General features: G+C 41.1%; 1 protein-coding gene across 3 annotated transcripts in view; it reads right to left on the bottom strand.

Annotated features, from left to right (window-relative positions):
- LMBR1 (limb development membrane protein 1) overlaps window positions 1–8,073 on the bottom strand; it is a 76,560-nt gene extending 68,487 nt beyond the window's left edge. For 2 of the 3 annotated variants that reach the window (XM_049798271.1, XM_049798272.1), the window contains exon 1: window positions 7,739–8,073. In XM_049798271.1, the coding sequence (XP_049654228.1) occupies window positions 7,739–7,801 (63 nt within the window). In that variant the 5' untranslated portion in view covers window positions 7,802–8,073. The remainder of the gene's footprint in view (window positions 1–7,738) is intronic. The other variant, XM_049798273.1, reaches the window with a different exon arrangement.
- Window positions 8,074–16,808: the final 8,735 nt, after the last annotated feature.

The raw sequence follows: 16,808 nt of genomic DNA, 5'->3' as shown, positions 1-16,808 counted from the left end.
CAGAGTACTGTATTCTATACCCAGTAATACACTCAAAACCCCTCAGAAAATGACTACAAGTCATTTTTCTTTGACCTGTATGGGATACAGCAATGCCATTAAAATCAGATTCAAGAATATTTTTCACCATTAGTGCAAGATTTAAAAACGCCCTCTGGAATTAACACCAATAGCACCAACCTAGATCATGCTAACAATCTGCCACTGAATAAAGGTATTATTCAATATTTTACAGCCAGGCTATTAATAATCTGTTATATTAAAACTTCACAAAGTTATTCTATTAAAAATTCCTTTCTGAAAAATACCTCAAAAGTCTCATTAATACAAACTCAGTAAATAATTTATTTAATACAGCTTCTTTGGCTAATACTAATTTCCAGGGCAAGATGCTTAACTAAGATGACAGAGCTAATGAATTTTCTCCTCCTAACCCATAAAAATCCTCCTCCTTGTCTTCTCACACATACTTAGTGCAGAATTTTTAAGTAGCACATCTTTTTTTTCACCCCCATTCCCAAAACACAAACATATTTAACTGCAATACTTGGATGCTTTCATAATTCTCACCTATTATGCAGACTCTCTACTGGACATAAGTTATCACAGTCTTAAACTCAGCAAATATTTTAGACACGTTGCTATTGTCACATTCAACACAAACTCATCAGCATCAATTCTTACCGTCAGCTAAATACGTTAAAAATAGAAAGTATAGTTAGGTAATGGAAAAAAACCAGGATACTCAAGGCATAAACAGGCACCTAAAATCAACAGTAAAACTGTGAAGCACCACATTTTGCTGCCAATTGTGAAGCCTAACACTGGAAACCACACCACTGTAAACCAAGAAGGTGGGGGGGGGGGTTAATCACACACATATAGTGCTTCTAGCCTCTGTATATTAAACTCAACCACACACAGACTGCAATGCCATCTATACTGTGCTGTGTAGAGCACGCATGATATGGAAAGAGGAACTGAAAGTTCTGTAGAATATTTTCCAGTTAATCAAAATTTTAAAAGCCAAGTTATTATCAAAGTGCTCAAATATTCAAACAGTACAAAGTACTGGGCTCTTTCTTGGAACCATGTTGATGGTAGTTAGAAACAACTTTTAATATATTCAGTTAATCAAGAAACTAGAAACCTCTGTGTGGGAAGCAGTTCAGCAACACTACAATACATATTCAACACCAAGCTGATGAAACGTCAACATGAGTTTTGTCACCATCTTCATGAGAGTAAATTGAGCCTCAAAGAGCAACAGATGAAAGCTGCTGAAAGTATGAAGCAGTTTCACTTGTCACATGAATGACTAATAAGGGGCTTACAGCAGTAACTTATTCCAGGTCATCTCTACCTAGCTGTATACCTACCTCTTCAAGTCATGCAGCAACCCAGGCTGTTAATTATTATATGCATAAAAACTTAAACTACAATCATGACTTTCAAAGTCTCTCCTGTTCTTGCATCATAAGTTATGTAAGTTCTTGCACATTCATGTTACCAAGAAGTCAGTGTCCCTATGTCATTTGACAGTACATGTTTACAGGAAAGCTTCAGCGGTTTTCAAGGTAAGGGGGAGGGCATGAAAGGAGTAGAGAGTATCGTAGAAGTTAAGACTTCCTCAACAAGAGTTATCACTGCTCTCCTAAATAAGGATAAATACCAAATTAAAGAGGGGAGGGTGAACGACAGTAAAGGAGAAAGCACTGCAATTTAAAAAACAACAACAAAATCACTTACTTAACCTTCAGATAAAAGCAGTAAGCTTATACTGAATGAAACATTGTTTTCTTTGGATAGTCTTCCTTAACCCAAATTTCCATCTGTGTCACCAGAACTGAAGTCTCACTTTCTTACAACTTCACTGGCAACATGCTTCAGATTCTCTCTTTGCTCTGACATTAACACCATCCCCTCTGCTGCTTTGCCCTCCACTTCACCCACCCCTCAACATATCTGAAAACACTTCTTTCTGGAGGGTCTCATGCTTATAAATTCAATCACACCCAGCAACCCTACATCACAGCAAAGATTGAGACATTCACTACAACCCTATGATCTCCCTGTTACATCCTGACACCTCATCCAGTCCCTCTACTACATGACCAGCTATCCAAACAAAACCCAAGATGGATGTGCTTGTCTGTGGTCTTGTAATCAACAGCTGGTTTTGTTTGCTGTCAGTTCTTTCACTTTCCATTAGACTTTCTCAAATCTAATTTACACCTTAATCTAAATTTTCTTAAACAGGTGTCTGTACCTTCCATGAAGTGTGTCGCCCTTCTGGTCAACTGCTACCACAAAGAAATACACTGGTATTCAAAAGGAATTATTTTGAACTGTAACTAATAGCAACCTTTTACACTTCAGCCTTTCATGCTTATTTTATGTAAACAGAGAGAGTGGAACTCTCCAAAAGCTGTTCCTGTTTTGGGAATAAGCATCTCTCTATTCACTTGTCTATGCCAAGTGTTTAGAGATGCCTATTCATTCCAGATGGATCCACCAGCGCTGATCCTCAGGACCAGCAGCCAGAAGATGATTCATCACTTCTTAAAAGTTCCGTAGAACACCCATGTTTACAAGTAAAGGTGTATTTTTAAGGTGACAGGAAGATGCCAACATTTTGTATATGTAATTATGGTAAATGTGCACCAAACTTTCAGCCTTATATCTCATGCCACTACCACAAATACTCCTTTATTCAGTTAAAATTCTTTTCCAAAACATTAAAAAAAATAAAAAGCAGCAATACTGAGAAGCCTAGACAAAGCTATTTTTGACATACAAGAAGCCATTTAAGATATAAATTACTCCTCAAGTTTTCAGAATATGGATAAAAAATTGAAAGGTGCTAATTCTACTCAGTAAAAGATGAACTTGCATAAACATTCAAACAAAAACACTTCAGTATTTGTAGTAAGTTTGTTCTTAAAAATCACCCATGCTTCTATTCAGCATTTTCTTCCTGGCCCACTATCAGAATATCATCACTTCTGGCATAAAATAGGGTCTGTGAAGATTACAATTTTTGTCTGGGGCATAAATTTAAGGAAGAAAAACTTGTGAAAGGAACAAGAGCACACTACCAACAGGAGTACAGTGCTCAAATCAGCTTTCTCATTTTACAGCCCTATAGGGGACAAATGCCAGCAGTAACCACAGTGCACTAGTTCATATAGAAGAATCCTGAACACCCCTCTGCCTGAAAAGAAGACAAGAGGACAAAAGGTACAAAAAGAAACCAGAGAAGAAAACAAAGCCAGTGGTATTAGTGTGATGTTGCAAACAAAAATCAAAGACATGGCACAGTTGCAACTACCTAAAAAGACCTTTCTAAACTGCTGGAAATTATTTTTAGATTCAGATTTACACACACATACACTCTAAGTAACCATCATATCACCTGTAACAAAAAAAACCACACCTCCACACCTTAATATTTAAAAGTGGTATGACAGCCTTATTGTAGAGGGAATAGTATTAAGTAGTAGAAAAACTAAGTTTCTCCGAATATCTAGCATCTGAAGCCTACACCCCTGAAAACATTTAGTCCTTCAAATGGAAGCATCTGACATCAATCATAAACCTACATATTACACCAGTTTCAGTGTCTGCCTGGACTTGCATGAAGCAATTAAAGTTATAATAGCAGTTTTGTATTTGAACTTATTCTACCAGAACTGATTTTTTTCATAAACATATTAAATATAATTAAGTCATTTCCAAATTTACTGTTTGTTCTTAAGCTTTCTAAGCAATAATTCTATGGTTACCAAATTGTTTTCTTCCGCAGCTTTCCCCACACTACAAATGCAAGCACAGTGTATTTATTTTGCCAAGGAAACATCATAACCTAGTGTATGTGTGTATTTGTACAAACTCAAAATAATATATTTTGTAAATGGAAAAATAATATCAAAGTAGATCTAAATTTTAAAAATACAAACTAATATTGCAGAATAGAAGACTCAAACTGGAAAAAAAAAGGAGTGTAAGAATATTCTAAGAAGTAAACCCAGGGGAACACAGAGATTGAATCATTGCACTTGCTTCAATTGTGTTTGAAATAGACAGTTCACAACAATACTAGCAGAAAACCCAACACTTTATAATTATGTTGTATAAACAGACATAATAACAGGACACAAGGGAAAAGCAGTTCCCTAAAAGCTTAAATATCCTCCACGGACATGCAATATTTCAGCAAACTATAAATTAATCTAAAGAATAGAGAAAGGCAAGCTAATTAAGTATACAGAAATAACAGATAGGATCAGACCAGCACAGAACATTGTCTGGCCTTTACAACTCTTTCATACGAATGCTGATCAAGTACAGAACACAGATGCTCTTCTATATTTTGTAACCAACTACAGCTGCTTTTCAGAGAGCTGCCCCTTTTAGTTAGAACCGAGTATGACTCTGGCTTTATTGAAGTCAAGGCTCTCATTGACTTAGAGCAAACTCATGGCTGTGCCATGTCTCTTATACTGGGTCATCAGTCCCCAATCTCCATGCTTACTTTACCAAATCTGAATTTTAAAGTTTGTACAAGTTTTAAAGAGTCTGGGTGTTTTCAATAACTGTTCCAAACAACAGATCTTCAACAGAGCAGATTCCCATTTGAAGAGCCACGCCAAAACTAGACTAGGGAGTTAACCTCCTATTAGCAAAAGATCATCCTCATGAAGCAACAAAATACAAGGCAGATTATTTTCTTGAAAAAAACAGGTGCCATACAGACACTCCAAACGAGGTCAAGAGTGAAAGGGCCTGAGTTAAATTAAGTATTAAATCAGAGACAGTCACCTCAAAAGCAGATAAAGGATTTATTTTAAAAAATAATCTTTTACTACCCTTGCTCAATCTATAAGTGTGTCAGAAACATTAGTCTTTTCAAGGCAGAATTAGTAGAAGTTGGCACCTACAGAAAGAGACAGGCACCACCAGCAGAAGGATAACAAGCCTTTAATTTTTGTTACGTAACACAACTTTATGAAAAACTTTGTAGCTTGCCAGTTCAGAGAATAAATGAAACAGAAATGAAGCATTACACTGAAGTTAAGCTTAGTGTGCCCTTAGGACTCTACCAGAAAGCACAATCCAGAAATTCTCTATCTATTCAAAGAAAATGAAAAAAACTGAAAAGGATTTTCTTTTCAACTACATCAACTTACTTTGATTTCTCTTCTCTCCTCTCATGAATGTATCATTTTAGCTTCCAGTAAAGATTGTGCCACACAAGTAGGTCTCCAAAGACAATACTACCAGATTCCATAAATTTGACTTAGTTCTTACAGGCATATAGAGGTCTCCTCCACTGTAACATAACACAACAAATATCAAATCCTTCTGTTAACTGCTCCACTACCCCCAGCCCACCTGCAGCTGGAATGAAAGTCTCATGCATGTGTCAAAAAGTGGAATATGTTCCCTCCTCCAGCTGAGGGGCTGATGATTATACCCACTACCCACACAACAACTATTTGCATATTTAAGAAATTGTATTCACCATGTAACTTTATGACCAGCAAGGGCAGGAATGATTAGGAGGGGATGTTAACATAATGGTACATGTAAGCAACATACCCTGTATACTTTGTTATGCTTAAACTAACCACAAGTGTAAACATACTTGCAATATGCTGCTACAGCTATGCAAGAGCCACAAGAAGGTTGTATACTCAGCTGTGGATGGCAGCAGTTTATGCACTCAAGAAGCCCTGTGGTCTTAAAACATAAATTAAAGACAAGATCACAACTGTACCAATGCATGATTTAAAAGGCAAAATTGTTATTATTATCCCTACTGATCAAACCATAACATAGACGGCCTGTCATCAATATTGAATATGAAAGTACAGTTTCAAGAGCAAGAATATTCTGCCTCCGCTGTCCAAATAAAGCAACACTGCACCTCTAAAATATGAGTTATTGTCTTATGTGATTTCTTATGTGACTACACCAATAGGAAGAGTTACCAATTGCTCTACAGGGGCTGAAAAAGCTTTAGAGAGGTAGCTGCAGTATAGAGGAGTTAGTTCTTTAAGATTTAATAGACCTTCACTATTTGCAACAGTTCCTGGAGAGACTGCACAAAGCCATTCCTTCGGACTCAAAATTTGTGCATCCGACTAAGTTCAAAAGCACAATATGTAGCACACGATGTATCAGAACAAGACTCTGGTGGATTTAAGTAGAAGATGATTAGCAAACAATGAAATACAAACAGAAAAAGGGTCACTGGGGAAAAGATGGATGCTAGCATCCAGGAGAGATGCATGGTTTGTGCATACACTTGTGTTTTCATAGCACAAGCGAGATTAAGGTAATGCTTAAAGACCTCTTTACGAAAACATAGTTTTCTTTTCATGCTCCTCCACTGGTCATGGCTCTCATGACATACACAATATCCACTCACAGAAAAGAGACGGTCCAGAAAATCTTCTCAAGTAACAGTTCTCTTCATACAGACTTGTTCTGCGCTCTTCAGAAAAAAATATCCCAGAAACATAACACTTCACCAGAAAAAAGAAGGTCTTAACATATGGATTCATAAAAAAATAGAAAAGAAATTAACACACTAGGGATCCAAGCAAGTCTCTGTTATCAAATAACCTAACCATAGGCCTACATAAATCAGTTAACAGTGGTATTTAATACTGTCTCCCAATACAGCTGAAAAATATTCAAAGGTAAATTCTGAAATCATATTTTAACTCAAGAAATCCATTCTTACACAGCAGTAACCACAAAGACAATGCAAATGCCGAGCTGAGATAGGATAGCACGTACACAGAAGACAACACTGCGTGTCTCCTATGCGCAGCATGTTTTTCCTTCCTTGAACTGAAGCAGAAGAGAAACAAGCCCCATCAAAACAACTCTATCAGCTTTGAATAGTCCTGAAAACAATTACGAGGCAGTCAGAGAGGAAACCACAACAGCTCTCTCCATCTGCACGTAAGGTATAGTGTTGCGCTTGGCTACAGAAGGTTGAGGAAGATGGGACAGCACAGGCACTGCTTATGTGCTCTGTGCGGCTCCACTCGGAGAGCACGGGGCACGCAGCAGCGCCGAGAACGACACGAGGGGCTGGGGAAAACACGAAGGTTACACACACCCGTTGCAAACAGCGCAGCAAAAGACAGGAGGGTCTTAGTATCACAAGAGATAACGCAAAATCCCATCCATGCCTTACAGTAAGAAGGCTGCACTGGAGGGCTGAGGTGTTGAAGACGGCCGACAGGACCGCGTTCAGAAGCACACCTATGTCCTGCACACTGTACTTCCCCTTTTCGCTGAAGGCACAGGGAAGCCCTCAACCGGGTAAGAGCTGGGATCCTCACCAGCCGGCCCTCACGCCCCCTCACACCCAGCCCGGAGGGAGGAGGGATGCACGCACGGCTATGCCCACACGGGACACGCCACCCGAGTCAGCCTGGACACGGAGCGGGGGGGGGGGGGGCGGGGGCGAGGGGCAAAGCAGCGAAGGGCGGGCAACGGCCGAGGGAAGGAGCGGGACAACCCCGCGGCTGCCCGGCGACGGGGGCTTTGGGGGGAGGGGGACGGCAGGGAGCGGGGGCGGGGTGGGGGGCGTCCCACGGCAGCGCGGCCTCCGCGGCACCGCAATGACAGGTCAGGGAGGAAGGCGGGAGGGGGGGGGGGGACCGCGCAGCCGGGGACCCGCGACGGCAGGCGGCCGCGGGAGGCCGGCGGCGCCTACCGTGTACTCCCGCACTTGGCTGTGGAAGTTCTGCTCGCGGATCGTCACCTCGTCCGCTTCCATCCTTCATAGTCCCGCGGCCCCCGCGCGCAATGGCGGCCGCCGCCGCCGCGCCTGCTCCTGCCCTCCCGGCGGCAGGCGGGCCACCATGGCCAGCGGCAGCGCCGGCTGCTCCCCCGGGCCCTGGCGGCGGCTGAGGGGGCCTGGCGGCGGCGCTGGCGGCTGGCTCCGCCGCTCTGTCACCGTCCGGCTGGGGCGCGGAGGAGGAGGAGGAGGAGGAGGAGGAAGGGCGGGCAGCACCGCCTCAACTCCTCCTGCTGCGTCACCACGCAGCGTCCCCGCGCACGCCACGGCCCCGCCCCCAACCCCCCGAGGGGGGAGAGGCGGGGCTAACGGGTAGGAGGCGTGGTCAAGCCGCCCCAGGGCGGTGGAGGGACGAAGGGCGGGGCTTAACTTTAAGCGCGGGGAGGGCGACCCAATGCCCGGGGCTGTGGCTGAAAGGAAGGCGGGAGTTAGGCTGGGAGGGGCGGGGAGAGGGCGGAGCCAGGGGAGTGGCCGGGGGCGAAAGGGGCGGGGTTGCTGGTTTTGCCTGGAAAGGGGGCTTCGCGCCAGTCTGGAGAGTGGGGGGGGGGGGGGGCACGGGACGGGACTGCGAGCGGAGGGGGATGGAAGAGGAGGCACCCGCGCTGCCCTGAGGAGAGGGACAGGAGGCTCCTGAGGCGCTGGCAGGGGAGAGCTTCAGGCGCAGGGCCCGGCGGGCAGCCCCCCGTCCCCTGGGAGAAGTCACCGGAGCGGTCCGGACCCCGGGGGTCGCCTGCGGCGAGGTTCAGGCGGCCCCACCCGGGAAGGCCCCTCAGGAGACGGGTGCGAAGAGGGGTTGCCCTCCCCGCTCGGGGAGCAGGGTGGCCAGGGGCGTCAGTCACCGAACTGGACAACAACGTGAGGGGGTCTGGGGGTGTTCTGGTCGAGCTGATCCTCCTGGGGCTCAGTCTGCCCCGTAAAGGCATCAGAACTTATAGCTCGAAAGACCGTACTTAAGTTAAAACTTGTATTCCGCTTGCCTGGAGCAGCTTTCTGTCTTTGATTTCTGTTGACAAATTGCTGTGTTGGGTTTTGGCCAAGGGCTGCAGTATGAAGGCACGATCTCCCAGTTGTTCTGGATTCAGTTGTCCCATTCCCTCTATACACACAGGCAATTTTCTGTCTGAGTTTGCAAGCAGATCAATTGTCTAAATATACACAGAAAACTATTAATCTAGGGCACGCTATAAATTATAGATGGTGACTTAGAAAATCAAAGAATTATTTCTATCCAAATATGTAACATTATTCCAAGGAAGTTTCAAAAGTAAGGATCATCACTTTCTGCCCGTTTACATCTATTGATGCATTATACATAATATCCATGCCAATTATAATTCAGATAATATTCACTTCCCAGCCCCTGGCCCATTTTCTTGGTTAAAAGCAGATGGTGGGGTGTTTATTAAATTTCAGAGTTAGCAAAAGTAATCTTTGACTATCTAATGTATTTCTTACACTTCTGAATGGATGCAGAACTTCCTTCAGCTTCAGTATGGCCACGGTTTCACCCTTGTTCTTGTGATACTTGTGAAGATACAGACAAGGTATTTGCAGGCAGAGTCATACCATGGGTGTGAGAGGTCAGAAACGTCCCCACTCTCTCTCCTCCTGAAGTCCTCTGCTCACAGAGAGTGACTTTCTAGGTATTCACTGAGGCTGTAGGAACAGGAGAGGACCATTAAAAGCAGACCTGAAGGAGCAGAGAGCACAGCCCTTGAGATGCTTCTTGGGAAAAGCCATCCTACTTTACAGCTATTCCCTGTGCAGCACTAGATTGTGTCTGACAGACAATATTATTACTCATCTGGTTTTTTCTTCAATTACTCCCACTTCAATCATCTTGTCTTCTTCAGATGCTGAAAGTGGTGAAAGCATCCGTAGCTGCCAAGAGGAACTTTATATGAGACTTTGGTTTGTGAGAGCAGCTGGTGCTCTTCCCCTCTCAGGAGCTGGTCCAGAGAGAACAGTATAACTGAAGACAAGGTTTATAGGTAGAAGTAATACATTTTATTATAACAAGAAACACAGCTGGAAAAAGTAGACCACTGTTCAGCGTGCAATAACCTGCCCTTAGAGAAATCAAATTCTCTCAGAGCTGCCTATAGAAATTATGTCAGTGGACTCAAAGACAAACCCTGCTCTTACAAAGTGTCATGCTTAACGTTTGTACAGCACAGATAGGTTCCCAGCTTTCATCATCTTGTATAAAAGACCTACACAGTAAATTTCAATAGTATTATAACCAGGGTGTTAGGAACCTAGCATTTAGGTCCTCACGAGATTTGCGATGAAGACAGAAGTGTTATAGCCAGAATGAACCAGATCTAAGAACTGGGGGGACCAGAAGGTCCAGTCAAATGGGAAAACCGGGAACAATCAGAGATTAGGCCAACAATCAGTATGTTAAAATATACATACTAATACCAAGACAAAGGAGTAGCATCGCTGAGTTCAGGCCACAGTCAAGCAGCAAGTTGATCCAGGCAACAAGGATGACCCATAAAAAGATGGAAGGGTGAAGCAGTTTGGGGAAGAACGGACAGTGAAAGCCACAGTTAGGAGTCAAGAGAAGGAGCTAAGCTTAAGGCCAGGCAATCTAGAGGCTCGTAGGGAATCTCTGCCAGTAAATACCAATACCTACTCCCAGTTAGTTAGGAATCTAGCCCTGAGGTGAGATTTAGTTCCTGAGCTATCTGAGAAATGATTCACCCACTGCTAAGGAACAGCTCATTGAATCTGAAGCTAAGTTTATTTCATTAAGGAGGTCTGAGAGTTTTATCTAGGCGCCAAGGTTTTCATACATTTTTAATTTTACGTACAGACATATTAAACACTGCTCTGAAATAGAAGGTTGTAAGGAAAACAAGCTGTAATTTTGTAGCTGTTAGAGAAATAAAATTAAGTTTAAGATTTAGCAGAACTGAACCTTCCGCTGCCACTTGGGCTGTATGTTTTCTTTTTAATCTATTGAATTTGAAATATATCTGAGGAGAAGATCTTTCTTCCATTTCTAGCAGATGAATCATCAGAAACTTGATACACATTTATATTTGCTAAAAAGATGGGGGGCGGGAATAGCTTCGATCCTTTCTTGGGCAGAAGTTATTGCTCAGTTCCAAGGTGTGTACATCACAAAGAAAGGTCATGGTAGCCACCACAGCAAAATCTATTTATATCGAAGGAAATGCAGTCTAGAGTAGGCAGTTCTTGCAAACTGATGAGAAGGCTGACTGATGAATCCATTGATTTTTGATGGGAGTACAAAAGTTTCTTTTGGTGTGCTTCAAAATACTAAACCCCAAAATTAAGCCTGAGGTACCTTGCACCAGAGGATGGTTAAAAGACCTCTAGATGGTTTTCATCCATACCTCAGACAAAACAAAGACAGTCCTGGAGGGACTGTCCTCAGCAATTCTTAGGACCTCCTCAGTAACCCCAAGGAGCTTGGTCTATGTATAAGCTATACATGATTTAGGTGTAAATAGAACATTTTCTCAAGCTGGTAACGTACAGATATACACACACAAAAAGAGTAATGAAAAACAGACTTCTGTTAAACTTAAATTTAGTGGTGCCTAACCCTCAGCATAAAAGTTGAGAGGATTTAATAGATTTTGCTCAATTTATTCCTTTTCAGCATAGTTTTAAAATAACAGTTTTTCAGCTTCAGCTTAACCCAGTAAGTGTTTGGTATCCTGAATCCCCAAGGAGGGTTTTGTGTGCACTGGGTTAACTCTGAGATTCTCCAGAAAAAACGTTGGGATATTCAAGCTAATAAAATTAGTTGAATTGGCTAAAATGGAAGTTGCTAAAGTAGGAACTGTTTCACTGGAAAAGTTCCCACAGAATTTGTCAATGGATTTTAGATCACTCCCTTTAACTGTAAATGTGAAATTGGCACCAAGCCTTTAAATCTAAATTCATCTAGCAGCATTTGAATAGGTGATGCCTTCTTTTCAAGTCATCATTCAGCCAAATGCAGCTTGGACTAAACAGAAAATAGGAAGTTGTTCTCTCAGTTAATATGACTACTTACATGATTACATTCAAGATATCGCCTAAGAATTAGCCAGATTGAAACCCAATTTAGTATGTTGCTGAGAGTTACCATTGATTTTAAAGAGAATTTAGGGTAAACACGCCACAGATGATACCCAGCACTTCACGTATTCAAAAGCCAGTTATGGAAGACAAAAAGAAAGATTGAAAATTTAAAATAACTTGATTGTGGTATAAATAAATATTATGCTATCATAATTATACACATTAAAATTATTTATTGGGTGATCATTTCATGGGTGATTGTTTGGTAAGCTAAAGCATAGCAAGAATTGCATTATAACTTGAGAAAGCCAGATCATTTGGTCTTGGATCTGGATTCAACTTGAAATATTGCTGAATGGCATTTCATTTCTATTCATACCTTCTTTCTATTTTGTATTTGTCTGCTTTTTTAAATACAAAAGCATGATTTTTTTGTTCCAAATACTTCCAGCCTCTGTCTTTGTTGTGTCAACACAGTAACACTAACTCCCCAGCTAAATGCTACATTATGGCATTATATATATATATATATTTTAATAGCCAACAGAAAGAAATGTAAATTGAGAATGCTGGCACACAAAAATGGATATAAACTAGTTCAGTATAGACTCACATAGGTACATGCTGGATTTTATATATACGTTCAACCCCAAAAATAGAAGAAAAAAAAATGCATCATCAAAGTAATACAGTTTTGAACAAGCTTTTGAAATGAACATTTGACTAAAATATCTCCACTACTTTTAACTTAGAGCTTGGTCCATTTATAAGGAGAGAGTGAGACTGCTTTCAATAACCAAGGAACTGGATTCAGTGATGAATAAACTCCCTTCTAGTCCTTAGGTTTGCTTCACTCATTGGAGTCTAGAGTCAGAAGACCTCTGCAGACTTTATAATCAGAGGCATAAACTCTGCAGCAGTTTGGTTTTCTTAGGTAAAGGAAGCGTAAATCCTGTCATGAAACTAGAACAGTTTCAGTTCCATATATAGGCCACATGAAGTGACTGAAAGCTCATTGTGCTTCCATTCACCTTTACTGTGTCTTTCATGTCTCACTGTGAGGACTCCAAACCCTCCTCAAAGTAAAACCAAAAAAACAACAAAACAAAACAACAACAAAAAATCCCCACCACATTGCAGCTTAAACTTGGCTAGGAATGAGATAAAAGGAGATATTCAAGGATTTGTGGCTGCATATAAAAGTCAAAGTTCACCTGCTATACAGATATGAACAATCCAAGGGACATCTGCTCCATGCTGTCTATCCGTGGCTGATTTGGCTGAATCTTCAAGTAGGTATTTTATTGATAGAACTCCTAAACTCCTACCAGGTCAACTTCGTTACAGAGTTGAAGAATCAAAAAACAAACCAACCAACCAAAGAAAAAACAAACAAACAAACAAAAAAGCCCTTCACTTTCACCAGTCTATGTCTGTTTTGAGCCCAGAAATTAGTGTTTGATTCAATCAGCCTCTGAAAAGTGGTCCACTAGAGTAGATGGATCAAGAGTGAAAACTCTCTACTTCTCTTTATGGTGTGTTCAATATTTAATTACCATCTGTATTAAAAATCATGCCTTATTTCTGATTTGATTTTTAGTGCCTTCAGCTTTTAACTATGGTTCTTATTCTGTCCTTCCCAGCTACAGCTAAGAACTTTAATACTTTGTATTTCCTGCTAACAACAATTCACCTCAAAATCTCCTTTTCAGTCAGTTAAAAAGATTTACTCCAAGTAAATTTACTCTTTAAAGATTTTTATCAACCATGAACTCAATTTTTTTTCCTTTCTTCCCTGAATTCTCTCCAAACTCTTAACATACTTATTAAAAGGCAGGCAAAAGAACTGAAAGCAGTAATCTAGGCATGGTTTCAGCAATTCTATGAACAGATGTAAAATCACCTCCTTATTTTATACTTTCTGTTACAGACCACTTTAATCATTACAGAGGAAAACAGCACACAGCTGCAGAGGTGAAAAACATGATTAATTCCTAGAGGTAAATGGGATGTGCAATTGAAGAAACTTGTATCTACTCCTGTCTTCCTGCTATCAGAAGTCTGGCTGTAGGTAACAGGCTTCCTTGTGGCAGACCTAAAGTAAGATTAACGGCTCTTTATCTTTGTTTTGGGTTGCCATGTCCACTTATTTGCTTATATAGAGTAAAACCAGTTTTAGGGACATTTTAATCCAAATGCTATAGCAATCATTTCCTTGAGGTAGAAAATAGTGGCTACCTCTGAACTTTGCTCATATCAACCAGCAGGAATCCATAATTTCTATTCTAAATCCTTGTTCTCCAGATACAGCCCTGGTTCTGTAGATAGGACCTTGATTCCTTGTTCCTGGTGCATTCACGGACACTTGACTGAATTCAAGCCTCTTGTTTTCTGCTTCCCAAACATTTCAGATTGTTCTGTATGATTAGCTCATCTTTGTAATTTACCACTCTTATTTCCAGTATTTGCCAACTTTTTTGTGTCATCCACCACTAGTATTAGCAGTGATTTGTCAACCAGCATACATCCCGTAAAAAAAAAACAAAAAACCCAACAACAAAAAACATTTCCATCCCTCAAATCAATTTTTCTTACAATTTTCCTCATCTTTGGGAACTTCCTGACATACTAAGTACATATTATAATAGCTGTGAGTGTTATGTTTGCCCATATGGAATATGAGCTTGCCAATATCATGGGTTGGTTCCATGGCAACATCATAACAGAATCCAAAGGAGTTATTTGAGAGTGAAGCCAATATTTTTAGTGTTAGCAAATAAGCATTAGAAGCTTTAATGTTGTTTTACCACTGGTTGAATAAAAGCACCAGCATGTCTCTGAAACCAAAGTCTCACAAATAATTTTTCTGTTCTTACAGAACAGATGCTTTCTTCACTCCTGTGCTTTCTCTTCAGTCTATGTCTAGTTCCCATTCCTGAAGTGCTTACACAGTACCATTTAAAATTATTCCAGCCCCTGCTCCACTTTAGTGTGTTGCGTACATAGCATGATAGCATTACATCTACACAATGTGCTGCACAAGCTGTAAAGTCTCACCCATCACTACATCTGTGCTTCTCTCCAAGTTTTGCAGATTGTTTACCTTTCACTGCTTCTCTGTCCTTTTTGAGTGTTCTCCTTTGATTTGTGGGCCATTCAACATCTTTCATTAGACATCTTAGTCTGCTAATTTACTATTGATTCTAAAACATGTGACCATGCATTAACTGTATTAAAATGATGAAAATGCAAATATCCACCCATATCAGTTCCTGACTACTTAACATGGCTGTACTCATTGTCCTTTTAAAATAAATAAATAAATAAAAATAATTAATCTGCTGGACCATCTGTGCTCATTCTGAACTATCCTCAAGTTATTTTTTGTTAGTTACGCAGTTTTGAGAAATGAAATTTTACAATTTTTGGAGAAGATAGGCTGCACTGCCAAACCCTTAAACAATAAAAAAACACTTTTGGTATTAAATAATTTTATTTTTCTCTCTTAAATTCAGTATCTGACTCATCATGACTAAGATGACTGTACTGTTAAATACCACACGGAAGACATTTCAAAAATCTATCCAGTATTAAACTATAACCGTTTTCCTCTGGTTGACAAAATCACATTGTATAAATTTAGTCTTTGAAAGTAAGCCATGCACCTTTTATGAAGGACTTTTATCCAAAATGCTAGAAATTTTAAAGGAAATAAATCATCTTAATTTCTAAAATTAATAGGTGCAAGATTTATTCTTAAATCATGGATACTCCTTTCTAATTAAATTCAAATGTGTTTAATGCATCTCAAGAGTGTTAAGATAATAAGTAGTCCTTTTCTGGAATATAACATCCTCGATCCCTGTCAATAATTATATTGGGTGACTAATAAAATATGATGCCAGGCATTTTTTTAAATCTTTATCTTCCTCCTCTGTCTCATTAGCAAAATGAATAGGTTTGCTCCACAGGCACCACCTAATCTGGAGAATTCAATGTTGTTCAAGGACATTGCAAATAAATTTCAGCAGGTATTCCTTCATGCAACAGTCATATATAAAATGCAGTTTTATAATATCTGCCAGTTGCCATGCTAAAGTTTCTCTTTGCTGTATAAGCTTATTATTAGCATCAAAGGCTGGAAGGCTAAAAGGGGCCACTACAACTGTCAAGTCTGATCTCTTGACCAGGAGAACTTTATGCAGTTATCCCATCATAGAATGATAGAATCATAGAATGGTTTGGGTTGGAAGGGACCTTAAAGATCATCTAGTTCCAACCCCCCTGCCATGGGCAGGGACACCTTCCACTAGACCAGGTTGCTCAAAGCCCCATCCAGCCTGCCCTTGAACACTGCCAGGGATGGGGCATCCACAACCTCTCTGGGCAACCTCTTCCAGTGCCTCACCACCCTCACAGTGAAGAACTTCTTCCTTACATCTAACCTAAATCTACCCTCTTTCAGTTTAAAGCCATTACCCCTTGTCCTATCACTACATGCCCTTGTAAAAAGTCCCTCCCCAGCTTTCTTGTAGGCCCCTTTAGGTACTGGAAGGCTGCTATAAGGTCATCTCAGAGCCTTCTTGTCTTCAGGCTGAACAACCCCAACTCTCTCAGCCTGTCTTTATAGGAGAGGTGCTCCAGCCTTCTGATCATCTTCGTGGCCTTCCTCTGGACTCGGTCCAACAGGTTCATGTCCTTCTTCTGTTGGGGGCCCCAGAGCTGAAAGCAGTACTCCAGATGAGGTCTCGTGAGAGCGGGGTAGAGGAGCAGAATCACCTCCCTTGACCTGCTAGTTATGCTTCTCTTGATGCAGCCCAGGATACAGTTGGCTTTCTGGGCTGCAGACGCACATTGCAGAGTCATGTTGAGCTTCTCGCCAGCCAACACCCCCAAGTCCTTCTCTGCAGGGCTGCTCTCAATCCACTCATGGCCCAGCCTG

This window comes from Accipiter gentilis, chromosome 4, assembly GCF_929443795.1.
Source record: "Accipiter gentilis chromosome 4, bAccGen1.1, whole genome shotgun sequence".
Taxonomy (NCBI): Eukaryota; Metazoa; Chordata; class Aves; order Accipitriformes; family Accipitridae; genus Astur; species Astur gentilis.
The sequence above is the reverse complement of the archived record's forward strand: the minus strand, read 5'-3'. Positions and strand labels throughout refer to the sequence as shown.